The 25,879-nt window shown below is 49.3% G+C and overlaps 1 protein-coding gene and 1 long non-coding RNA gene across 2 annotated transcripts; both read left to right on the forward strand.

Annotated features, from left to right (window-relative positions):
* The first annotated feature begins 6,070 nt into the window (after positions 1-6,070).
* On the forward strand, positions 6,071-9,946 carry LOC146356807 (uncharacterized). The gene is made up of 5 exons (XM_084853052.1): positions 6,071-6,140; positions 6,864-7,036; positions 7,122-7,396; positions 7,492-8,771; positions 9,778-9,946. Exons 1-4 carry the CDS (start codon positions 6,071-6,073, stop codon positions 8,210-8,212), a joined length of 1,239 nt encoding a protein of 412 aa, XP_084709178.1. The 3' UTR covers positions 8,213-8,771; positions 9,778-9,946.
* Positions 9,944-15,076, forward strand: LOC146356808 (uncharacterized). The gene is made up of 3 exons (XR_014787619.1): positions 9,944-11,026; positions 11,440-11,626; positions 12,556-15,076. It is a non-coding gene; the product is annotated as an uncharacterized LOC146356808 (long non-coding RNA).
* Positions 15,077-25,879: the final 10,803 nt, after the last annotated feature.

A 25,879-nucleotide genomic window follows, 5' to 3' on the forward strand; every position in this document is an offset into this window, starting at 1 on the left:
GGTGCAATGTTTGTTTTCTTGCCTGAGAACAACATGGCCTACACCTGCAACAAGTGTAAGTTGATCATGCTGCTGCAAGAAAAAGTAAGTGGACTGGAGTGGCGACTGTCGACCCTCCGGGGAATAAGAGAACACTTGGACAGAATGGGGGAACTACAGCAGCAAAGGGAAGACCAGGAGCTTGAAGAGCAACAGCAAGATGAGGCAGAAGTGGGAAATGCTGAGGAGAAGAAAAATGGAGTAGAGGATACTCCCTGGAAAAGGGTGACAGGAGAAGAAGAACTAGGCGCCACTCTGCACCAGTGGAAGCAGTGGAGCTGTGGAACCGATTCCAGGTACTTGCAGATGAGACGGGAGGACAGCCTGCAGAGGAAGAATCACAGGGGAACCTACATGAGAGTGAGCAAGAGGATGAAGGTCAGTCAAACAGAGGCGATGAAATCCAGGCCTACAACAGCAAGAAGAGTGGTAGTAGTGGGAGACTCCTTGCTGCGTGGGATCGAGACCCAAGTATGTCGCGAAGACCCATGGACTCGCCAGGTATGTCTCCCGGGAGGACGGATTAGAGAGGTGACTGAAAGGTTGCCTGCACTCATGAAGCCCACTGACAGGGATCCCTTTCTTCTCATCCATGTGGGAACAAATGACACCGCTACGAAGAAATCACGTCAGACTTTGAAGCTTTGGGAAGGAAACTCAAGAACTTTGGGGCCCAGATAGTTCTTACATCCATCCTTCCAGTAGTTAGAAGAGGGATAGAAAGGGAAAGAAAAATACTCTGGGTGAATGACTGGCTACAAAGGTGGTGCCGACGTGAGAGATCTGGATTCTGGGACCACGGGCTATACTCCCTGGAAGATGGGCTGTTGGCAAGGGATGGGTTGCACCTCACAAAGGATGGGAAGAATGTGTTTGCCCACAGCATGAAGAACTTCGTCAGGAGGGCTTTAAACTGAATCCTACGGGGAGAAGAGATGTAAAGTTGGGAGTAACAATGGACGTAGGCTCATGCACTGCAACGGAGAGAAAAGCTCTGATAGCGCCCAATAATAGTCTTCAGACACATGTAGGAAGAAAGCCAGACTATGAAGCACATGGTCTTCGATGTCTATATACTAATGCCCAGAGTATGGGAAACAAACAGAACGAACTTGAACTCTTAATACAAGAGGGAAATTATGACTTGATAGGTGTAACTGAGACTTGCTGGGATGACTCTCATGACTGGAATACAGCAACTGAAGGATATAACTTGTTCAAAAAGAACAGCGAGAAAAGGAGTCCAAGATGGGTGGGAACTTTTAAAAAAGGAAATTCTCAAGGCACAATCACAAACAATTCCAACAAGAAGAAAAGGTGGAAGACAACAGAAGAAGCCAATGTGGCTTCACAAAAAGCTTAGGGATGACCTGAAAACAAAAAAGGACACATATAGGAAGTGGAAAGAAGGCCAAGTAACAAAGGAAGAGTACAGGCAGGTAGCACAGAATTGCAGGGATGGCGTCAGGAAGGCTAAAGCGGAGAACGAGGTGAGGTTAGCGAGGGATGCTAAAAACAACAAAAAGGCTTTCTTCAGCTACGTGCATAGTAAAAGGCAGAGGAAAGAAATGGTGGTTCAGCTATTAAATAAGGATGGCAAAATGATAACAGATGACAAAGAAAAGGCAGAGGTGCTCAATTCCTACTTTGGCTCAGTCTTCTCCCAAAAGAGGGTCTATGACCCCCCTGGCAAAGGCGAAGTACAGGCTGAAGGGGCAGGATTGCAGCTTGAGATCGACAGGCATATGGTCAAGGAACACCTCATTACTTTGAATGAGTTCAGATCTCCAGGGCCAGATGAACTGCATCCTAGAGTAATAAAGGAACTGGCAGAAGAACTCTCAGAACCGCTGTCTATTCTCTTTGAGAAATCATGGAGGACCGGGGAAGTGCCAGATGACTGGAGGAGGGCTAACGTTGTCCCTATCTTCAAAAAGGGTAAAAAGGAGGAACCTGGGAACTACAGACCAGTCAGTCTGACATCAATCCCTGGGAAAATTCTGGAGCAGATCATAAAGCAATCCATCTGGAAGCACCTTGACAACAATGCCGTGATTACTCGAAGCCAACATGGATTTGTCAAAAACAAGTCCTGCCAGACAAATCTGATCTCATTTTTTGATCAAGTCACCTCCCTTGTAGACCGTGGGAATGCTGTAGACATCATATACCTCGACTTCAGCAAAGCTTTCGACAAAGTGCCCCATGATATCCTGATGAGCAAACTTGCTCGAAGTGGGCTAGATGAAACAACGATCATGTGGATCCACAGTTGGCTACAGAATCGGACTCAAAGAGTGCTTATCAATGGGACCTTCTCAAGCTGGGGAGAGGTAACGAGTGGGGTACCGCAGGGCTCAGTCCTGGGCCCAGTGCTCTTCAACATTTTTATGAATGACTTGGAGGAGGTGCAGGGAATGCTGATCAAATTTGCAGATGACACAAAATTGGGAGGGATAGCTAATACTTTGGAAGACAGAAACAAAATTCAAAGTGATCTGGATAGACTGGAGTGCTGGGCAGAAAACAACAGAATGGCATTTAATAGGGACAAATGCCAAGTTCTGCACCTCGGAAAAAGAAATCAAATGCACAGTTACAAGATGGGGGATACGTGGCTCAACCACACTACGAGCGAGAAGGATCTTGGAATTGTCGTCGATCACAAGCTGAATATGAGCCAACAATGTGATGTGGCTGCAAAAAAGGCAAATGCTATTTTGGGCTGCATTAATAGAAGCATCGCTTCCAAATCCCGGGAAGTACTAGTTCCCCTCTACTCAGCACTGGTTAGGCCTCATCTGGAGTACTGTGTCCAGTTCTGGGCACCACACTTTAAGAAGGATGCAGACAAGCTGGAGAGGGTTCAAAGGAGGGCAACAAAGATGATCAGGGGACTGGAAACAAAGCCCTATGAAGAAAGACTGAAAGAACTGGGCATGTTTAGCCTTGAGAAGAGAAGACTGAGGGGAGATATGATAGCACTCTTCAAGTACTTGAAAGGTTGTCACAGAGAAGAAGGCCAGGATCTCTTCTTGATCATCCCAGAGTGCAGGACACGGAATAATGGGCTCAAGTTACAGGAAGCCAGATTCCGGCTGAACATCAGGAAAAACTTCCTGAGTGTCAGAGCAATACGGCAATGGAACCAATTACCTGGGGAGGTGGTGGGCTCTCCCACACTGGAGGCCTTTAAGACGAGGCTGGACAGCCATTTGTCAGGGATGCTCTGACTTGGATTCCTGCATTGAGCAGGGGGTTGGACTCGATGGCCTTGTAGGCCCCTTCCAACCCTACTATTCTATGATTCTATGATTCTATGAACAGGAGGAACAGAAAGGGAGGTGGGGTTGCACTGTATGTGAAAAATACATGTCTCTGCACAGAAATACAGGAGGATGAGCTTGGTAACCCCCTCGAGAGCATCTGGATCAAAATAAATGGAGCAAAGAATAAAAGGAACCTGGTGGTCGAAGTACACTACCAGCCACCCAATCAAGGAGGACACGAGAATGAAACTTTTGAAAAGCCAATAGCCAATGTTTTAAGGAAGCATGATGTAGTAGTAATGGGGGACTTCAATTTCCCCGATATTTGTTGGGAGACAAATTCTGCAAAACATGGCCCCTCCAGGAAATTCTTGACTTGTGTGGCAGATAACTTCCTCCTACAGAAAGTAGATGAAGGAACTAGAGGATCGGCTATCCTTGACTTGATCCTAACCAACAGAGATGACTTAGTGGATAAAGTAGCAGTTACAGGAACTCTGGGGGAAAGCGACCACGTTGCACTTGAGTTCTTGGTTCTAAGGGAAGCAAAAGCCAAGTGTAGTCAAACGCGTACCCTGGATTTTAGGAAAACTGATTTTAATAAACTCAGAACAATGATAAGTAAGGTCCCATGGCAAGCGACGCTAATGAGAAAAGGATTCCAAGATGGGTGGGAGCTTTTAACAAAGGAAATTCTCAAGGCTCAATTACAAACAATTCGAACAAGAAAAAAAGTTGGAAGACTACAGAAGAAGCCAATGTGGCTTCACAGAAAGCTTAGAGATGACCTGAAAACAAAAAAGGACACATATAGGAAGTGGAAAGAAGGCCAAGCAACAAAGGAACAGTACAGGCAGGTAGCACAGAATTGCAGGGATGGCGTCAGGAAGGCTAAAGCTGAGAACGAGCTGAGGTTAGCGAGGGATGCTAAAAGCAACAAAAAGGCTTTCTTCAGCTACGTGCATAGTAAAAGGCAGAGGAAAGAAATGGTGGTTCAGCTATTAAATAAGGATGGCAAAACGATAACAAATGACAAAGAAAAGGCAGAAGTGCTCAATTCCTACTTTGGCTCAGTCTTCTCCCAAAAGAGGGTCTATGGGCCCCCTGGCAAAGGCGAAGTACAGGCTGAAGGGGCAGTATTGCAGCTTGAGATCGATAGGCATATGGTCAAGGAACACTGAATTACTTTGAATGAGTTCAAATCTCCAGGGCCAGATGAACAGCATCCTAGAGTAATAAAGGAACTGGCAGAAGAACTCTCAGAACCGCTGTCTATTCTCTTTGAGAAATGATGGAGGACAGGTGAAGGTCCAGATGACTGGAGGAGGGCTAATGTGGTCCCTATCTTCAAAAAGGGTAAAAAGGAGGAACCTGGGAACTACAGACCAGTCAGGCTGACATCAATCCCTGGGAAAATTCTGGAGCAGATGATAAAGCAGTTCATCTGGAAGCACCTTGACAACAATGCCGTGATTACTCGAAGACAACATGGATTTGTCAAGAACAAATCCTGCCAGACAAATCTGATCTCATTTTTTGATCAAGTAACCTCTCCTGTGGACCGTGGGAATGCTGTGGACATAATATACCTTGACTTCAGCAATGCTTTCGACAAAGTGCCCCATGATATCCTGATGAGCAAACTAGCTCAAAGTGGGCTACATGAAACAACTCTCAGGTGGATCCACAGTTGGCTACAGAATCGGACTCAAAGAGTGCTTATCAATGGGACCTTCTCAAACTGGGGAGAGGTAATGAGTGGGGTACCGCACGGCTCAGTCCTGGGCCCAGCACTCTTCAACATTTGTATTAATGACTTGGAGGAGGAGGTGACAGGAATACTGATCAGATTTGCAGATGACACAAAATTGGGCGGGATAGCTAATACTTTGAAAGACAGAAACAAAATTCAAAGTGATCTGGATAGACAGGAGCGCTGGGCAGAAAACAACAGAATGACATTTAATAGGGATAAATGCCAAGTTCTGCACCTAGGAAAAAGAAACCAAATGCACAGTTACAGGATGGGGGATACGTGGCTCAACAACACTACAAGTGAGAAGGATCTTGGAATTGCTGTCGATCACAAGCTGAAGATGAGCCAACAATGTGATGTGGCTGCAAAAAAGGCCAATGCTCTTTTGGGCTGCATTAATAGAAGCATAGCTTCCAAATCCTGGGAAGTACTAGTTCCCCTCTACTCAGCACTGGTTAGGCCTCATCTGGAGTACTGGGTCCAGTTCTGGGCACCACACTTGAAGAAGGATGCAGACTAGTTGGAGAGGGTTCAGAGAAGGGCAACAAAGATGATCAGGGGATTGGAAACAAAGCCCTATGAGGAGAGACTGAAAGAACTGGGCCTGTTTAGCCTTGAGAAGAGGACTGAGGGGAGATATGATGGTGCTCTTCAAGTACTTGGAAGGTTGTCCCAGAGAGGAAGGCCAGGATCTCTTCTCGATCATCCCAGAGTGCAGGACACGGAATCATGGGCTCAAGTGACAGGAAACCAGATTCCGGCTGAACATCAGGAAAACCTTTCTGTTAAGAGCAATACGATAATGGTCCAAATCCCGAGGGAGGCGGTGGGCTCTCCCACACTGGAGGCGTTCAAGACAAGGCTGGACAGCCATCTGTCAGGGATGCTCTGACTTGGATTCCCGCATTGAACAGGGGGTTGGACTCGATGGCCTTGTAGGCCCCTTCCAAGTGCCAACCCTACTGTTCTATGATCTACAAATTAAACATTTGCTATGTGAGAAGTGATGGGAGTGGGCCTAGTCCTCGAAGTCTTCAACTATGTTATTGGCCCTGAGGGCATTCGTCAGTTGGGTGGTACGTAAGGTAAAAAAAAAAAGGTAAAGGTGTCCCCAACCAGTCGTGTCCGACTCTAGGGTGTGGTGCTCATCTCCATTTCTAAGCCGAAGAGCCAGCGCTGTCCAAAGACGCTTCCGTGGCCATGTGGCCGGCATGACTGAACACCGAGGTGCACGGAACGCTGTTACCTTTCCCGCTGAAGTGGTGCCTATTTATCTACTTGCAATTTCCTGCTTTCGAACTGCTGGGTTGGCAGGAGCTGGGACTGAAGACGGGAGCTCAGCTCACGCGGCACTCGGGTCTCCAACTGCTGTCCTGCCGACCTTCCGGGCTACAATTCAGCGTCTTAACCACTAAGCCACCGCGGCCCCATGGGTGGTACATACATCTAAGTAATTGATTATTTACTTAAAACACCTGGCTTAGAGATTAAATTTATGGAGATCTTGGGAGGGTAGCTAAGGCTGCAGTCCTATGCACACTTACCTGGGAGAAAGCCCCATTGGCAATTAACAGAGTGGGACTGACTTCTGAGTAAACGTACATAGGATTGTGTGATAAATCCTAAAAACCGGTACAAACCAGCTCTTACAATGAATATTACTAATTCAGTAGCTGAACAAGGCATCATCTTGCCTCTCCTTTGCACCACCCATCTGCCTCCCTCTTTTTCACGTTCATCGAGACGTGAAAGGAGCTTTGCTACAAAATTTCGCCACCCCATCGCGCTGCACTGTCCAGCACAAGAAGGCGGCGCCCTGGGCACGCGCGCTGCGGGAGCCGGTGTGCCGCTGCGGCCGTTCTCCGTTCTGCCCCGGAGCTGTGGGCGCGGGGCAGGCGGCGCTCTGGCTGCTGGTGCTGCCGTGCAGGTGCAGAACTGCCGAGAACGCGGTCAAGCATCGGGAGCTTTAAGGGTGATGCAGCAATGAGCCCCCCCCCCCCCCCCGCAAACGTCAGTTAGGAATATGTAAATTGGCTTCACGCGTTTTTCAAAAATAGAGGCTCAGGGTTCCGGGGGCGTGTTTCCAGGAGGAGGATGCGGGCCTGGCCGTTCACATCTGCACGCCCTTTCTCCCTAAAGGGGCGTCACATGTGAAAGGTGTGAGGAAAAAGGAGAGCGCCGTCCTCGTCCTCGTCCTCCGAAACTGCGTTTCAAAGCGCCGTGTGCTTTGGATGGCCGATCGCGTGTCGATTTGGATCGCGAGCCTGCAGAGGCGGGCCCGTCTTCCTCGCCCCCGCTTCTCCCTCGCACCGCGCGTGCGCTACAGGCCGAAGTCCGCGCGCCCTGCGCCAGCGGCGGGCGGCGCTTGCGCGCACTGCCTCCCGGCGGCCCGCCCCCGGGGAAGGTTCGGGAGAGCGGTTAGCGTAGCGCCACCAGCCCTGAGCCCTTGGGACACGGCGGGCTGTGCATCCAGGCAGGCAAGCGAAGCATCAGGCCCGGGCAACGGCAACGGGCAAACGGCTCTTTTCCCACCTCAGATAAGCAGCGACCCTCTCACGGGGCGGGCGGAGGGCTCGCGGCCGCGCCGGGGCGCCGGGGCGGGAGTGGGAGGCGGGGCGCCAGACGCGGCGCAGCGGCCCCGGCCGGGCTGCGCGGGCGGGCGGGCGAGGCGGCCGCCGCGTCGGGGCGCCCGCTGTCCCCGCGCTTGCCTCCTCGGCGGCGCGGCGCTCCTTCACGGCGCAAGTTCCGTCTGGAGCGGCTCTTCGCGCGTGCCCCGCAGAGGCCCCGCCCGGCCCGGCCCGGCCCGGCGCGGCCCGCCGGGGGGCCGCCCGAGGGCCGCCGGGGTGCGCTGGGCCAGGCCGAGGAGGCGCCGCGCCGGCGGAGGCCGCCCGTCAGCAGGCGCGAGCGTGCCGCGCCCGGCTCGGCGCCTCCAGCGGGGCTGCGGAGGAGGCAGCCGCCAGGCCCTCCCGGAGCGGGGCGCTGGGTCGCGGGGGGCGCCGGTCGCCGGCGGGGCCCTCATCGCCCGGCGGGGCCCGCTGCAAAGAGCCCGTGGGGCGCAGAGCCCGGGTGCTGCAGTGGCCAGAGTGCGGGGCCGGGGCCGGGGCGACCCGGGCTCAGGCCCCCGCTCGGCCTGAAACTCGCCGGGTGACTGCGGGCCACTCGCCGACTCTCAGCCCACCCTACCTCACAGGGTTGTTGTGAGGATGAAATGGAGAGGAGGATCATGTGAGCCACCTCGGCTTCCTTGCGGAAGGAAGAAGGGTGCGATATAGAATCATAGAATAGTAGGGTTGGAAGGGGCCTACAAGGCCATCGAGTCCAGCCCCCTGCTCAATGCAGATGTGCATTGTGCAGATTGAGCAGAATAAATATTTAAATATTTAAATAAATAAATATTGTGCAGATTGAGCAGAATAAAATGCACAATAAAATAATGTGCATTTCATTCATTCATTCATTCATTCATTCTATTTCTATACTGCCCAATAGCCGAACCTCTCTGGGAGGTTCACAACAATTAAAAACATAAAATAAAACATAAGATATACTATGAAAGTTTAAAACGGCAGTATAAACTAGAAGTAAAAACCCAAATGTAAATTAGCGGCAATGCAAAGACTGAAAAAACAGTAACAGGGTTTTTTTTACAAAACACTGAAATGAAGTGGACTGAACGAGGTACACTGGTCACAGGCTCCCACGCTATGGTGAGATGTGTTTTAAATCTTTTTAAGTTATAATCGTTATCTCTATATGTGCATCTATACATATAAATGAGCAAATGCATATGTGAGGGTCTGAGGCCTACAGAGACAAGGTTAAAGGTCAGGCCTAGAGACCTGGGTTGTTTGTTGGGAGGGGGTATCCCCAAGAGAAGTAGTTTCATTTCCCCAGTTAAGTTTCAGTCTCATTTCCCCGGTTAAGTTTCATTCCTTCAGGTTTGAAACAGTCTTTTCAGTTTTGAGGGTTGAGGGTATATAGGGAGGGAGAGAGTAATGTGTATGTGCGTCAGGAAGACCAGGGCATGAAGAAAAGCAGGAAGCAGCTGCCTGGAGAAGTCTAAGTGCAGCTAGTGTGAAGGAACTTGTGGTTTGCAACTTTTTTTTCTTAATGCCTTTTGTATCACTCAGCTCTATTATGTAAATATCTTTAGTTGTGATTTGCTTGCTTTAATTTACCAGTAAACTGTTGTGTTAAATCACTAAACTGTTGTGTTAGGTGTAGATGTGGGGTGATTAACGTTCTAACGTCTAGAATGTTAATCACCCCACATCTACACCTAACTCCCACGTTACTGGAAAGGGGAAGAAGGAAGGTGGGACTCTTAAGGAGGCAAGAGATCCTTAAAGAGTTGCTCAGGGGATCCAGATCAATGGTGGAACCCTGACAGAATCTTTTCTGAAAATCAGGGACTTCTTTCATCCTAATTTTTGGGGGATTCAGAAGGGATGACCCCACGCAAGCGTTCAAGGGAATTTAATCCCAAGCAAGACTGTACTGCAGGAGACCGGATACGGCCTTCAAGGCAAGGATGGAGAGATTGACCCAGTGTTTCAACCCTGCGTTCTGGAGCAGGGGTGGGCAATTTTGAAAGGCCATCCGTGGCAACTTCGGATCACCCACAGGGTCAAAATATGACAACTCAGAAGATGAGATGATTATATTAATTGATCTGCCCTATTGTGATTACTGTATTTTCATCTTTTTTTAAAGAATGTCGGTCTTGGGGAAGCTAGCCAAATGCAGAATTTCATGTCTTCATAAGAATTCCCACAGGAAAAACTGAATTTCAGCTCAAACGTTGCTACGTTCTCACCTGTTCCATGCAAGAAAACTTTTGATAACTTGATGTAGGGCCTTATATTCCACACGAGAATTCTTCCAAAGAAACTCTGTCGTTTCGAGTTTCATTTTACCCCTTCTGGCCACTTCCTGAACTTTCCACTGGCCCTTTGGTGGTGTCTCAATATCCCAGAAGTCCAAGCTCTTGGGGGGTGGGGGACAAAAACAGAAAGGACAGTGAAGGGTGAGGCTTTGGGTGGGTGGCTCTAGCAGATGGGATTGCCCTTGTCAGGAGGAGGAAGCCCTCAGGTCCTGGAGCAATGTAGACCTTATAATCAGATTTGTAATGAAGTCAGATTTCACTTCAGTTGTAAGCAAGATGGGAAGCTTAGTACAGTGGTCTCAGCATGGCTGGAAGGAATAAGAAAGCTTATTTTTTGCACATTCACAGAAGAAAACGAAGATGAAGATTTAATAGTACCATCAAGCACTAGAAGAAGTAGAAGCACGGCCATTGATCAGATCCATTGGAAATGTCCCCAAGTGAAGATATTTGGGGAAACGATCCTCAGGGAGAGAAATGAGTGGTAAACCATTAGATCCTGTGATGGCATCAGATATACTAATAATGAACTCATTCTCTCCAAGTAGAGATGTCAGAGAATTCGATGAGTTTTCCTAGGTTTGGGTCTTGGACTTTGTTCCAGTTCCTGCTGCAGGGCCTGACTTGGTCTGCAGTGAGTCGAGAGAGATTGCAGATTTTCTGGGCATTTTCCACATTTTTTCCGCAGGTTCTGCAGTTTCTGCAAGTTTCTGAGAATTTGTGTGAATTTTGGAGCAATTTGAACAAATTACATCTGAATTTGCACTAATTCAGCTGTAATTTGCACTAATTCAGCCATAATTTGCAAAAAGTGCTCAGAAATTTGAGCAAATTGCAAAACCTGTGAAAAAATGAGCAAAAAACGTTCCCAGAGTTTGGGGGAAACCCGGCAGCTTGGCTCACAAATGCCGATTGAATCGTATGTGCTGCGCAACTCTGTCGAGACAAAGCATAACTGGATTTCCCAGCGACAGACATCCCTATCTCCTCATGCAGATCCTTATGTAGCCAAAACAGCACCGTCCAAGCACAAAAGGGAAGCATCCCCAGGCGTAGGGAACGTGGAGATTTGCAGAGGTAAAAAATGATCTTTAGAAAAAGAAAAAAAATCTAAATAAGGGCTGGGGGGGGCTGGAGAGATGGAACACTGAATAGCCCAATGATAACTGAGCATGCTCAGTGGATCCCCGAACAAAAGCACTCCACACTGTAGCATTTCATTGCAGCTCTAATCACCATGAGTCAGCAGCAACACAATGTTACAGTATGGGGTGCTTTTGTTTGGGGTTCTTTGAGCATGCCGAAAGAAAGTCCTGCACTATGGAGTATCCTCACAGTATGGTCTTCCCCAGTGCATGGAGGCTCTCTCTCTCTTGGACCATTTCTGTTCTATCACTCTTCTTGAGAGAGGATTGGTTCCCTTTAGTGCCTGATGAGCTGCTCACATCTTAAACTCAACTTTCTGTGCTCCCTTTGTTCCACACCCCTAGTTCTGTGGCTGCATTTTCAAACTAATAAGAACATAAGAAGGGTCCTGCTGGATCAAAGCCAGGGTCCCTCTCGTCCAGCATTCCGTTCACACAGTGGCCAACCAGCTGCCCACAGGAAACCCACAAGCAGGACAGGAGTGCAGCAGCACCTTCCCACCCATGTTCCATACTGCCTTTGATGCTGCAGGTAAGCATCTAGCCTTTGATATCCTTTTCCTCCATGAATGTGTTTAATCCCCTTTTGAAGCTACCAAAATTGTTGGCCATCACTACATCTTCACTACATACACTATAGGGATGCTCTGACTTGGATTCCTGCATTGAGCAGGGGGTTGGACTCAATGGCCTTGTAGGCCCCTTCCAACCCTACTATTTTATGATCTTGTGGAAGTGAATTCCACAGTTTACTTCTGCTCTGTGTGAAGAAGGATGTCCTTTTTCCTGTCCTGAATTTCCCACCAATCAGCTTCATGGGATGATCCCCTTGGGTTCTAGTATTAGGAGAGAGGGAGAAAAATGTCTCCCTGTCCATTTTCTCCATACCATGCATAATTTCATACACCAGTATCGTGTCTCCCCTCACTTGCCTTTTCTGTAACCTAAACAGTCCCAGAAGGTGTAACCTTTCCTCACAGGGGAGATGCTCCAGCCCTTGGATCATTTCATGCTCTTTTCTGTACTTTTTCAAACTGTACAATATCCTTTTTTAGGTGTACACAGTATTCCAGGTGAGGTTGCACTATAGATTTGTATAAAGGAAGTATGATCTTGCGGTTTTGTTTTTGATTCCTTTCCTAATTATGCCTAGGAATTTGCCTTTTTCACAGCTGGGTCGACATTCTGAAGTTGGGATTTTTGCCCCAACATGCATCACTTTACATTTGCTTATACAGAACTGCATTTGCCATTTTGTTGCCCATTCCCACTATGGGGAGCTCCTTTTGGAGCAATCCCTCTTTAACAACCCTAGATAATTTGATGCCATCAGCAGACTTGGCCATCTCACTGCTCAATCCTAGTTCCAGATCATTCATCACTATTACTGTTGTTGTTGTTATTGTTATTACTACTACATGTGTTCTTATTACATTTATATCCTGCCTTTTCCTCTTGCAGGGAACCCAAGGCAGCTTTCATGGTCATCCTCCTCCATTTTATTCTCACAACAACCACTGCACCACACTGGCTCTGTGAACAAGTTGAAAAGCATTGGTCCGAATACAGATCCCTGTGGGACCCCACTGTATCCATATTTAAAGACACACAGCTCACTGGATGGCTTTGGCCAGTCACACTCTGAGCTTAGCCTACCTTATAGGGTTGTTGTGAAGATAAAGGTGGCACATACACAAATACACACAAGAAAGCTTTGCTGCTGCAATCCTATGCAGATTTACTTGCATAAATCTTGGGAGTAAATCTCACTGAACGCAATGGGAGTCCTGAATAAACATACCTAGGATTGCAGTGTAACTACAGGAACCAGAAATTACTAATTAAACAAAAACTCGTAGACTGGGATAACCGGAGGTTGGAAATAATGTTCATTTATAGCACAATACTCGCATCTAAATCCCATTGATTTGTACCAGAATTGACATTCTAGCCTGTATGGTTTGGTCTGTAGCCCAAAACATGGGTGTATGGGCTTAGATGGGGAAGGGATGGGGGGCGCAAAGGATTAAGGGAAGGGGTGCAGAGGAAGAAGGGGAGTGGGTGGGTTGCAGACCAGTAAACAGAAGGGTTGGGGTGTGGTCACCCTGTGGAGATGTGTCTCACAAACGGAGCTCCCAGAAACTCCCCACTTAGCTTTTCCTTCACCTGGTGGCTATTCCTCAGCATTCCAAATCAGCTGTGAAGAGGGACAGGGAAAGAGAGGCTTCTGATAACATACCATTTAAATATCATTTAAAATACCATTTAAAACCTTAAAACTACAGTATAGAATAAAAATAATAATCAAATAGACTAGCAGCAGTGCAGAGATTTAAAATACAGTAACAGATTTAAAACAACAGAAAGTGAAAGACTAAAACGCCGGGGGAAACAAGGCCTCCACCTGGTGTCAAAAAGAGCACAACGCAGGCACCAGGCTCTCTGGGAAGCTCATTCCACAACCAGGCTGCCACTGCAGAAAAGGCCCTCTTGGTAGCCGCCCGGCTCACTTCCTTTGGTAGGGGCTCCTGGAGATGATCTTAGGGGCAGGTGTATATGGGAGGTAATGATCCTTCCTTCAGATACGTGAAAGGCAGCCAGAGGAGTATCTGCTATGTTGAAAACATGAAAAACGTGTCCTCTATTTGAAGGGCTGTCCAGTAGTGGAGGCTCGTGGCCAATCTAACTGGTGGGACAGAAAGGGGGGTCACTGGAGGTGGAGCCAGGGGGGTCACCGGATCAGCCTCCTTGCATTTTGAGAGAGGGAGAAAATGTCTCCCTGTCTGCTTTCTCCACACCAAGCCTAATTTTGTACCCCTCTATCATGTCTCCCTGGGGTCGTGGTGGCTTAGTGGTTAAGATGCAGAACTGCAGACCGGAAGGTCGGCAGGACAGCAGTTGGAGACCCGAGTGCTGCGTGACGGAGTGAGCTCCCGTCTTCAGTCCCAGCTCCTGCCAACCTAGCAGTTCGAAAGCAAGAAACTGCAAGTAGATAAATAGGTGCCGCTTTGGCGGGAAAGGTAACAGCGTTCCGTGCACCTCGGTGTTCAGTCATGCCGGCCACATGGCCACGGAAGCGTCTTCGGGCAGCGCTGGCTCTTTGGCTTAGAAATGGAGATGAGCACCACACCCTGGAGTCGGACACGACTGGGGGGACACCTTTACCTTTATCATGCCTCCCTACACTCGCCTTTTCTCTAATATGGCACTCCCCCACTTTAAAAGGCTTTTCTGTGTTTTACTAAAAAGTTCTGCCATGTTTGAGGGCAGCACCCCACTAGTCTTTTTCTTTCTCCACAACAAAATTTTGCCCTCCTTTAGCGTCATTTAAAGAAACCAAACCAAACCAAAATAATGCACAGCACTTTCTGTCTTCAAAGCATTTCACATACCAGAACAAATTAGTTCTTCTAAGACCCCTCTGAGGAAAAGCACATCCTTCGTTCAACTTTTTTTCCCCCTTTACAAGCAGAGAAGACGGATGACATTGTTTGCTAAACACCTCAAGAGCACAACGTGGAAGGCATGGCAGAAACACGCCCTATTGCCAGGCACAGGCACACGCTACGCCCCACACTTCCCGCAATGCCCTCCGTGTTCATGAATAAGCAAAGAAGACGCACACTGACCTCATCCCAAACATCCTCCAGTCTGAATTTCAACAATTGAGGAGCCAACGGAAAGGCAGAAATGGCAGGGCGAGGTTAGAAGGCAGTGATTTATTCTTCACCCTGCTGCTCCGAGCCGTGAAAGAATGGCACACACAGGTGGTGTCGTGAAGTGGCCAAGAGATGGAGCCACGAATCAAGACATTCCCTCGTTCAAATCTTGCTTCTGCCAGGCCTTCAGCTGGCAGGGCCCCTCCCTCACTCTCACCCTCTTCCTCCCTGCCCCCCTCCCGTCTTCAACACAGGGGTAAGGAAAGATTTTCCATTGTATGTATTTGTGATATTTATATACCGCTAAATATAATGAAATCCCTAAGTGGTTCACCTATAAATACTAAAATCACATTCAGAAACGAGTATTAGAAACACAACATTACAAACAATTCCACGTACAATAAGAGCAATACAAGGAGCGGTAAGATGGGGCAGCAGGATTCATTCAGTTACAGCCCAGGGAACACCTGGGCAAACAAGGGCGTGTTCAGGAGGTGGTTGAAGGATGCTGCATTTTCTGCCTCCCCGGAGGCACGGGGGAGGGTTGTCCAAACGGTGGGTGCTGCCACCAAGAAGGCCCGCCATCAAGGTAACACGTGGCGGCATTCCGCTAATTTTGGCATGAGCAGCACGGCCTCTGACGACCGTAAAGACCAGCTGGGGATGCATCAAGCAAGGTGGTCTGCCAGGTACCCTTGTCCCAAGTTGTTCAGGGCTTTGTATGACAATAACCTAACCGTGGACGTGGCTCAGTAGCTAACAGGCAGCCAGTGCAGTTCTTCTAACGCAGGAGTTAGGTGAGCATAGCTGGATGCACATAATCACGTCTCCTTTTCTCACTGCTCCACCCTTTGTGGCTCCTGCCAGCCCAGCCCATATAGCCTGAGTGGCTTCTGTGCCTCTGCTCCTTCGCTCCCCTCCCTGCCTGGACCTCGCCTCACATAAAATGTTAACCTAGGAGGAAGGGAAAGGGATGCTCAGGCTGCCGGTTCAGCCGGCACCAGATCTGTCCAGGCGTTAGGTGGAAATGGGAAGTAACCATGCTGGTCAAGAGACCGTGCAGGAGCCTGTTTCCAAAGCAGCTGTCTGGGGGTCAGGAGAAGAGAAGGAACCAGGCGAGGCAGGAGCTGAAGGCAGGGGAGGCAGGTACACAGCAGCTGGGAGCCCAGCTTCTTGGGTTGAGGGTCGCAGAATGGTGCCCAGGGAGGGTCTCAGAGCAGGGCCTCTAGCAACTGGTCTCTGCCTGCTCCCGTCCTGGGGCACTAGAAGACTTGCCCCTCAGCAAACCAGGAGCTGTGGGTGAAGGCTGGCCGTGAGGCTTCATCACTAGCCCACACACAGCAACAGTAGCCCACGGTGGCCCAACAGCAGTTAGTAAAAGACGAATACAAATGGACAAGACGCCGCTGTATGCGGAGCCGGGTCCTGGGCCCGTCTCGCCTGTACTGTCAGCACTGGCCGGCAGCAACGGCTCTCCGAGGCTTCAGGCAGGAGTTTTCCCAGCTCTACTGGCAGATGTTGCCTGGGACTGAACGGGACCCTCTGCGCGCCAAGCCAGGCCTCTCTCTGCAGCTGAGCCCTGGGCCTCTGGCCAGAGGGCCCCTGGTTGGGCACAATCTGTTCTCTGCTCAGCCCTGTCCTACGCACAGCTAAATGCAGGGGCCTCCTAGCACAGTATTTCTGGCGTCGCCCGATTCTCATCGCAGTACGTTAGAGGAAGGCGAAAGCTGGCGGAGAAGCAATCCCCCCCCCCCCCCGTAAAGAGCTTATAGAGCCTGATACAGGATAACAGGGAGAGACTCCTGCTGTTCCTTACTTCCTCCATGCCCCATAGAAATGAGAGAAGGCTGCCTCCCTCTCAAGCTCTCTGTCCGTCTAACCCAGTATGGTTCAAACTGATAGGCAGCAGCTCTCCGGGGTTTCCAGCAGGAGTCTTCCCAACCCTACCTGGAGAAGCCGGGGACTGAACTGCAAAGCAGGTGCTCCCCTATGGAAGGCGTTCATAGCTGCTGGTTTAAAGGCCTGTTCCCAGGAGCCACTTCTTGCCCCCTGTTCACCGGGTGAGATCTGGAGCTTTTGGGTCGAGTGCCGTCAAGGTGCTCATGGCACTTCTCTCAGCAGCTCTATCTGTGCAACCACGACCTGCTGTCTCCACCCTCAGAACAGCACCTGGGCACTGTAGCTGAGTGCCCCAGCAGGGAGAAAGGCACTGATGCTGTCATTTCTGCTTAGTCTTCAGGCCCTTTCTAGAGAGGACTGACCTTGACCTGCTGGACAACCGTAACTCCCCAGTTGGACTACTGCAGTGCACTCTGTGGGGGGCTGCCCTTGAAGATAACTCATCAGAAACGTCACTCCTTGCCCAATATGGCCACATATCTTCTGACGGCAACTGCTCACATGCTACGTTTATTTAGTTAGAGCATTTATATTCCACTGTTTGTGATAAAATCAAACTCAAGACTTAAGGCTAAACTACACACCACATTCAGTGCGTAGGATGTAGGTGATCTTAACATTCTTGTTTTCTGTAGTGAAAAGTGCGCAGGCCCGCTGTGCACAGGTAGGAGCAGCTAAATCTTCCCAACCAGCTGATTTCCCCTTTACATTCACGTCCACGTACATGGGTACTAACAAAAGAACAGAAGAAAGAAAAGCTCTACTGGCGCCATAAGTGGATGGGAGAGTGGCGTGGGGGGGGGGGGAGCTGAGATTTGTCAGGCGCCGAGGAACATTTTGGAACAAGCTGAGAATGGACAAAAAGGATGGACTGCACTTGAACCAAAAAGGAACCAGAGTGCTGGCACTTAACATCAAAACAGTCACAAAACAGCTTTTAAAGATCCCCGGGGAAGCCAAAAGCAGCTGCGGAGTGTCTGGTTGGGTTTAGGGATGTCAAGGAATCCATCTGGGGGCCCCACTGAGCTTTTGGTGGCTTGCCCCAGGACTCTGGCTCGCTTGACCGTGAGCTGGCCGACTGCGCCAAGTCGGGCCAGCACGCTGACTTCCGCTGTTGCTATTGCTGGCCGCTCTGCACAACTGTCTCGCTTGAGAGTTGTGCAGCATGGCCACCAGTCAATGGCGGCAGCAGTGACAATGACCGGTGGTGGGCAATTCCAGCGCCAGTCCTTGTGCGCAAAAGACAGAGAAGGGCGTCTTGTGCACAAAATGACTGGTGCTGGAATCGCCCACCGTGGGTCACTGTGCACAGAAGTCTCCCTTCCCCCTGCCACTGCGCCAGCAGGGAGAAGGGAGACTCGCGCACAGCCCCGGAGGGCCCGTGAGTTCTGGCAAGGGGCCTGTGGCTCAGCACACGAACGCACGCCACGCCAGATTTCCCCACGCTGGACATCCCTCGGTGGGATACACCATCCCTGGGAGATAAGGGTGAAAAGGCTTTTGACTGTCTAAAGGGCGATGGGTAGAAAGAGGCCACAAGCAGGCAGTGGAACGCAGCCGCCGCTCTCCGAGCACAAGGAACCCCGCGACGAAGCGTCTCAGCCCCAGTGAGTTAAGTGCCCGTGTGAGAAGGCGCGTGCTATTTACTCATTTATCTATTAAATTACCTCAGGTAACCATTTAAAAATCATTTAAACTCATAAATCATCAGCCGAGGCCAAACTAAGGGCACAGCGAAGGGGGCTATATCCCAGAAAGGGAGCCCCTCATAAGCTTGCAGTTGGGAGCGAAGTCCAAGGGTGGAGATCCAGCAGGAATGCATAGTCTGTGCAGCCTGATCCCACAGAGATCCCTGGTGGTCGAAGGGAACCTCGGCCACACACTTAGCCTGGACTTGAGCTTAGAAAGGGCGAACAGAAGCAAGATGGAACCCTGGGCTGACAAGAGCCACAGCGCAGGTCTCGCGGGCGGAAGGGCCCGGCTACAAACACACAAACAAACGTAGGCTAGCCTCAGCTTGGGCTCAGCGTGAGCACAGATTTTAGGTCTTACAGAGCAGCTCATAAACGAAAGCTCAGAAATACACATCCCAAATTTGAGAGTCCAGCTTATTTCGTTTTTTAAAAAACACGCAACAAGGGACTCGGTCCTTGCAAGCCACATCCCTTCCTAAATCAGATACCCAGCGTCAGCCCCTTGCATGCGCAGGGAAGCCTGAACAAATCACCTATCCCTCCTCTGTTGCCCCCTCCAAATGACCCATTGACTGTTGTCCTCTCCCCTGCACAGAAAATCTGCCCTACTGAACAGGGGGCTCCACTGACCTGCATTCCCACTCGCTGGAAGCAGGCCACAGCCACAGCCCCCCCTTGCTTCTCCAACGGGGCCCCCGCTCGGATGGGATGCAGCAGCAGTTGGGCCAAGCTAGCCAGAGGCGTGCAGGGAGGCCAGCTCGCGAGGGGGCCAGCTCTCAGAGCACGAGGAGCCCCAGTGGTGACGGACCAGCACGCAAGCAAGTGGCGCACCCTTGCCCGCTGAGCACAGGACAAGGAGGCCAGGGCATTACTGTGAGGAGGGAGGGAAGAGTTAAGTAACTATAAATAACTATAAATAAAAATCAGTACCTTCAAATTTCCCACCTTCTCCTAGAAAATAACTTCGCTTTCCCAGTAAAAAAACCCCAACAATAGTAATTAAATAATTAAAAAGAACAATTATGAAGGTAGAAAGCCAGCAGGGGCGTGGGGGCTACCCAGTGTATTGCACTGAGTGCCACATGCGCAACTGTCTGCTGCTGGACGGAAGTTGTGGGCGTGTGCTCCATGTACTGAGCTCCTGGCTCTCAAGCAACAGGTGTCAGGAGCGCCGTAGCTGCCTCTTGCAGCCCCCTCCAATAGCCAACTCGCGACACAGACGAAAGGGATTCTTTCCAAGGCTTTATTCCTTTGCAACTTAATGACCCTTTCAGATGCTAATCACCAGCGACTAAGCAAGGGAACGCACTGGGGTAGTTAGCAGAATAGCCTCAGCTCCGGGTAAGGCAGTTGGTCCCCATTTGAAGGGTAAGAGCGGGAAAACTCTGAACTTATGGGCTATGGAGGGGTCCTCCCTCTTACCCGGGGATCCCCGGGACGCGACCGTGGTTTTAGCACCAAGCGGGCAGAGCGCTGCCTCTTGGCACCCTCCGTTAGGCACTGCTCCCTCCGTCTCCGCCGAGCGTCCGGCAAGATCCCATCCCCGCTCTCTTGCTGCTAGGGTCGCGCTCTCTCTCAGGAATGCAGGCAGGCAGGACTCTCTCCTGCTGCTGTGCCTGTGAGAGATGAGCAAGCTCCTCTCTCATGGGTGGTTGGTCCCCCTCAGAATCAGAACTATTCTGGGGCTCTATGGGCTCAGTATCCACCCTGACAACAGGTTTGTTCCCTTGAAGCCAAAGCTGCTGACCCGCAGAAGCTAAGAGAGGCAGAGAGGCTGGTGGATGAGGCCTTCAGGGGCCTAATAGCGGTGTCCCAGTCCATGGGTGACAGCCGCACGGAGAATGCGGGTCTGGGGGAAGGAGGGTGTCATTCCTCAAAAGAGGGAATTGACCGCTTAGAAGGGAGCCATTCCTCGGAAGACAAGCAAATACCCTCTCACCCTGAGGATGTGCTTCTGGGGGGAGGGGGGCTTGGGTAGTGGGAAATCTGATCATCAGACACGAAGACAGCTGGGTTTGTGACGGGCATGTGGACCGCATCGTAAATTGCCTGCCTGGTGCAAAAGATTGCAGATACCAGCTAGAAAGCTTCGAGGATAGTGGCAGGGTGGAGTCAGTGGTCACGGTCCATGTTGGCACCAATGAAGTGAGGGGATGTAGTTGTGAGGTCCTGGAAGCCACGTATAGATGTTTCTATGCAAATGCTAGACACCTCCAAGCCAAGATGGAAGAGTTGGAGTGCCTGGCTTTACAGGAGAACCCTATATAGTGGGCATTACAGAAACCTGGCGGCATGGGGAGAAGCAGTGGGATACGGTTGTTTCTGGATGTAAACTCTATAGGAAGGACAGGGAAGGGCATACTGGAAGAGGTGTTGCTCTGTACGCCAAAGAGGGCACAGTGTCGAGCAGACTAGAAAACCTAAAGGGGAAGATTCTTCCACAGAAGCTCTGTGGGTGTATAAAATTATGCATGGGGAAGGACATTTTTTTCTCCCTCTCACAAGACTAAAACGGGGGGTTATCACATGAAGCTGATTGGTGGGAGATTGAGGAAAAGGAAATACTTCTTCACATAGCACCTAGTTCAACTATGGAATTTGCTACCCAGAAGACTTAGTGATGGCTACCAACTTGGACGGCTTTGAAAGGGGCTCAGACAAATTCATGGGAGGATGAGGCTATCAACGGCTACTAGGCCTTGATATATCTTCTCCAGTATCAGAAGCACTATGGCGCTCAATACCAGTTGCTGGGATCAGGAGTGGAGGTGTGGGGTTGCGCTCATCTCCCACGTGGGCTTCCCGGAGTCATCTGGTGGTCCACTGTGGGAACAGAATCTCAGATTAGACAGGCTGATTCAAAAGAGCTCTTCTCATGCTTTTATTTTGGTACCAAGTGAATACCCTCTGCTTTGCTCAGGCCTAAATTGAGGTAGAAATATAGGACATGCATGTTTTGTAATAACTAATGCAACAAACATTTATTCACAATTCTTCTGCCACCAGGAGCCATGAGATTATTATTTATTTTATTTATTAAATTATTAATCGCCCATCTGGCTGGTCACCCAGCCACTCTGGGCGATGTACAGCATATAATAAAGCAGTTTAAAACAAGAAAATTCTACAATGAAAACATTTTCTAAAATACCCTAACCTACCCCAAATGCCTGCCTGAACAACCACGTTTTTAATGCATGGCGGAAGCTCGTTAAAGAGCAATAAGCATTGCAGCTGGAAGGGAAAGCTAATCTAACATCCAGCAGCCCGAAGGCCACAGGAACATGGCCATTTTCAGTTCTACCCAGATGGTCATCATGGAAGATGGCTGGGAGAGCCTGAGCACAACAACAGAAACCGTCCACTCTCGTTTTCTCATCAACTCTACTTCACATGGTGGTGGAAGGTACAGGCAGATTTCCCCAGGAATTTAAGGCCCGAAGGGTGACATCCAGCCTAGAAAACAAACCAGCAGCTAGTAAAGCTGGTGTAAGAGGAACCACGTGCAACCAGCTCTGGGCACGAGTCTTGCTGACCCATTCTGGATCAGATTAATTACTCTCCAAAGTAGCCCCACTCGCAGCACACTGATGCAACTCTAGTTTTGGGTTTCTGTACGCCCCAGCTGTGGGCTGGTAAGGTTTGGAGGTGCGGAGATAAGCCAGATCCAGGTTTGCTTACAAGGAGATTTTGAGTACTTGCAGAGCACAGTCGTACCCAATGGTTGGATCAAACAGCTTCTCTGAATACCGAGCCAAGGAGTACGATGGGTCTTATTCCTTACATGTCAGCAGTGAGGCAGCATGACAGAAGCAAGCATTAATTAGCCCTCATTTGCAACTTTCCCAACCTAGACTAAAAGTACTTGTGGAGCGGGAAAACAATCAGAACTTTCCCAGCACAGCTACCTGTAACTCGGCATAAACATAGCCTCACTTCTCAGGCACATCCTAGGCCCTGATAAGATGCTAGCCTTCTTTAGCATGGAATGTGCTGAGGCCGCGCTGTCGACCTTTGACTCATCTCGCATGCTCAGAGGCCCACTAGCAAGGAAACTGCACCAATAATGAACCTAAGCCAAGCATCATGGATCGCTAGGCCCCTCTAAAACTACAGGTGACTTGGTTACAGGCCTGGGGCCATTATAGTTTCATACTGCCAAGATGTTGCTGCCTCATGCAGTGTGTTTTATAAAATTTTAAGTGCTGTAAGCTGTCAAAGGAAGCCTGTGAAATTCACATGCGATGGCCACTGGCTTGGACAATTCTTAGGAAGAGTTAGACAAACTAGTGGAAGAGGGGATCTGCCAATGGCTCCTCGTCATGGTTGAGAAATGGCATCTCCATGTGCAAAGGTGGCTGCAGCAACAGCATCTCTCTTGCTGCCAGATGCTGGGGACCAGCACATACTTTGCAGGCAAAGGACCCGGGGTTCCGCTCTCACAAAGCTGGGAGGACGGGCAAAGGCAGATTGAAAACACAGATGCAGATTCCAGCACTTTTATTTAGGTCGAATTCAGTGACATTTAATCCACTCATACTTGCCACGTTCACTGCATAGCTACGAACGCTGGAGCACCAAACAGGAAGCCACCTTGACTGGTTGCTCAGAGGCAGGCGTGCAGCACGCTAGCTGCTTTGGTCTGGTGTTCACGTCTTCCTTGGTGTTCTGCAGGTTTGAGTGCATCTGATACACACATTCCCCGATTCCTTGTATGAAGTGAGAAAAATCTGTCTTTTGGCTATGTGTCCTGGTTATAAATTAATTGGGATCATCTTACCTTCTCTGAAGCTCCTCTTTCCAATGTATTCCTGAACTCAGCAAATTTAACTTCTGTCTTGTTGCTCGGGCTCCACAGTCTGCACATATGAGGACCTGTCTTTCTGATTCTTCCGCCTTTCTTCTGGTAGCTTTCCGTGCAAACCTCAGGAACCCATTACTTTGAGAGAGCGTGTGTGACTGTGCATGACAATTCAGTCTCGATAGCATCATGTAGAAGTAGGACTGGAAAAGACCTCCACCTGAGACCTTGAGGAGTTACCATCTCCGTTAAGCACAGACAAGAGGGCTCGATGGACCCATTATCCAATGCAGCACAAGGCAGAATCCTATGCTCAATTTTTGTGATCTTTCAGCTACAACAGAAGAGCAACTCAGATGCTGCCATGGTGGAGGGGGTTTGCTCTGCTAGTGGCTGGGGGGTGGGTTCAATCTTTATTCAAAGGCTTTATTTTAGGCACAGCCTTGTTTAAATCCTCTGTGATGCACATTTTGAGCCACACTTCTAACTCGCCATTAATGGGCCAGATCAACACTCATCGTAGCACCCTCCCCCTTGTCAAATTGTAGTGGGAGCAAGAAACAGCAGCACAGTTCCTGCGCCTTGATTTTAATGCAAGTGTCCAGAGAAGCAGTCACCGTGGCGGTTCCCTACCACTCCCTGCAAATAGACAATTAGTACAATAGGGAATAGGCAGGCTTAGAACTTGTCTCCCTTATAGAACTAGTTTATTTTACTTGAGGGGACTTTTTTTTATGGGGAGAATTGCAGCCTGAAGTGGTGCAAGTCCACTCCATCATCTCTTTCCACTGCATGCACGTGCCAGGCCTTCAAAAGCAACTAAGGAGTAACATTCACAGTCTTGTCTGAACAGTGGGATGAAGCTTCTCCACTTCATGGAAACCTAAACTCAGCTTTGAGTTCTCTGCTTGGAGACAGCCATCAAATGCAGGGCTGCAGTTTCCAGCAGGCAAGCTGTTCAATGTTAGTAGCAATGTCCCACAGATCCAGCTCCATGTGCACAGCCTGCTCACCCTCAAGAAGCCAAAACTTAAAGCCTTCCCTTAGGAAGGTCACCTGCTGATTCTGCACACAGGAAGTACAGCTCTATTCCTGCACCCCAACACAGAGCTGCACTCGCTGTTCCTGTGCCTGGATAACGAGGCAAGAACTGCCACCTGTGAAGGGTCCTTTAAGCCAGGAACCACGAAAGTCCCCTTCAAGTACAAGGCAGGCTACACGTGGAACGACCCTTTTGCACTGTCATCTCTTAGGACCTATGCATCAGCTCCTGAGTTTTCAGGACATCTTGAGAAATTCATACCAAGTTGAGGGTAGGGGCAGAAATGTTACTGGATGTAACTGAATAGTTCTCTGTGCCAAATGCCTGTCTTCCATTTGGCCCGAGTGCCATACGGGTAAACCGGCTTACTGGCCAGGATCTAACTTTTAAAATCCTCATCAAGAACGCCCGCAACAGTTTCTGTGCGTGGCAGACAATGCAAATGGAAGAACAGCAACCGCTGGGGTCTCTTCCTGGTTGTGCACTGAAGGTCTTGAGCATGGCACCGAGCCAGGTAACAACGGCAACAGCTGGGAAACAGAGGATTCCAAGCCTCTTTTTGCAGCGGAATGAAATATATATACAGTACTGTGCAAAAGTCTTAGACCACCAGCTTTGTTGTTTTAGCAAAGTTTTATTGACCATCCATAATTATTTTTCGGTCTCTGTATTAAGATACAAACAGAAAATACAGGAAATACGTACAGGCAAAAGTCAGTATTTAGTGTGACCTCCCTTGGCTCTAAGCACATCTTGAACACTTTTGGGGAGACTGTCCTGACGTTTTCTGAAGTAATCTTCTGGTATATTATACCAGGTTTCTTTCAGCACTTCCCAGAGTTCTTCTTTAGATGTAGGTTGTCTTTTATTTCTTTCTCTGTCCAGGTGATCCCATACTGCCTCTATAATATCCAGGTCTGGACTCTGTGGAGGCCAGTCCATGACTGTCAGTGTTTTATCAGCTGCTTTCCTCACTAAATATGATTTCACTGCATTAGCAGTGTGCTTGGGATCATTATCATGCTGAAAAATGAAACCATTCCCAGTCAGGCGCTTTCCAGAAGGAATGGCATGATGAATTAAAACCTGTCTGTACTTTTCAGCATTCATGATCCCATCAATACAGACAAGATCGCCAACACCACTGGCAGTAATGCAGCCCCAAACCAGGACAGACCTTCCACCATGTTTCACTGAAGGCTGCAAGCACTCATTTGTCCATCTCTCTCCAACTCTTCTTCTCAAATATTGTCGATGATTGGACCCCCAAATTTCAAACTTGGATTCATCACTCCATAATACTGATCCTCCACTGATCCTCATTCCAATCTTAGTGAGCTTTAGCACATCTTAGCCTTTTCACCCTGTTCCCTTTCCGCAAAAGTAGTTTCTTGACTGCTACCCTTCCACAAAGACCATTCCTGGCCAGGCGCCTGCTGTTACTCTAGTGTAAGGGGAGGTCACACTAAATACTTGCCACTTTAGCCTATGGAAGCTGTTTTTTCTGATGTTTTTTCTATTGTTGAATACTGCATACAAATTTCCTGTATTTTCTGGTTGTATTCTAATGAAGAGACTGAGAAATAATTATACATGGTCATTATACCATTGCTAAAACAACAAATCTGATGGCGGCCTAAGACTTTTGCACGGTACTGTATATAGTTCCAGATTATTCTGGGATAAC

This window comes from Heloderma suspectum, chromosome 1 (assembly GCF_057233095.1).
Source record: "Heloderma suspectum isolate Gila_16-S chromosome 1, 16-S_ref, whole genome shotgun sequence".
In the NCBI taxonomy this organism is placed as follows: Eukaryota; Metazoa; Chordata; class Lepidosauria; order Squamata; family Helodermatidae; genus Heloderma; species Heloderma suspectum.

Excerpts from the sequence above, each read along its gene's own strand:
- LOC146356807 (XM_084853052.1), top strand. The coding sequence starts at position 6,071 with ATGGGAGTGGGCCTAGTCCTCGAAGTCTTCAACTATGTTATTGGCCCT. Across the intron at positions 7,037-7,121 it reads AAGCATCGGGAGCTTTAAGG|AGGCTCAGGGTTCCGGGGGC; the intron begins GTGATGCAGCAA and ends TTTCAAAAATAG. Across the intron at positions 7,397-7,491 it reads CGCGTGCGCTACAGGCCGAA|CGCCACCAGCCCTGAGCCCT; the intron begins GTCCGCGCGCCC and ends CGGTTAGCGTAG.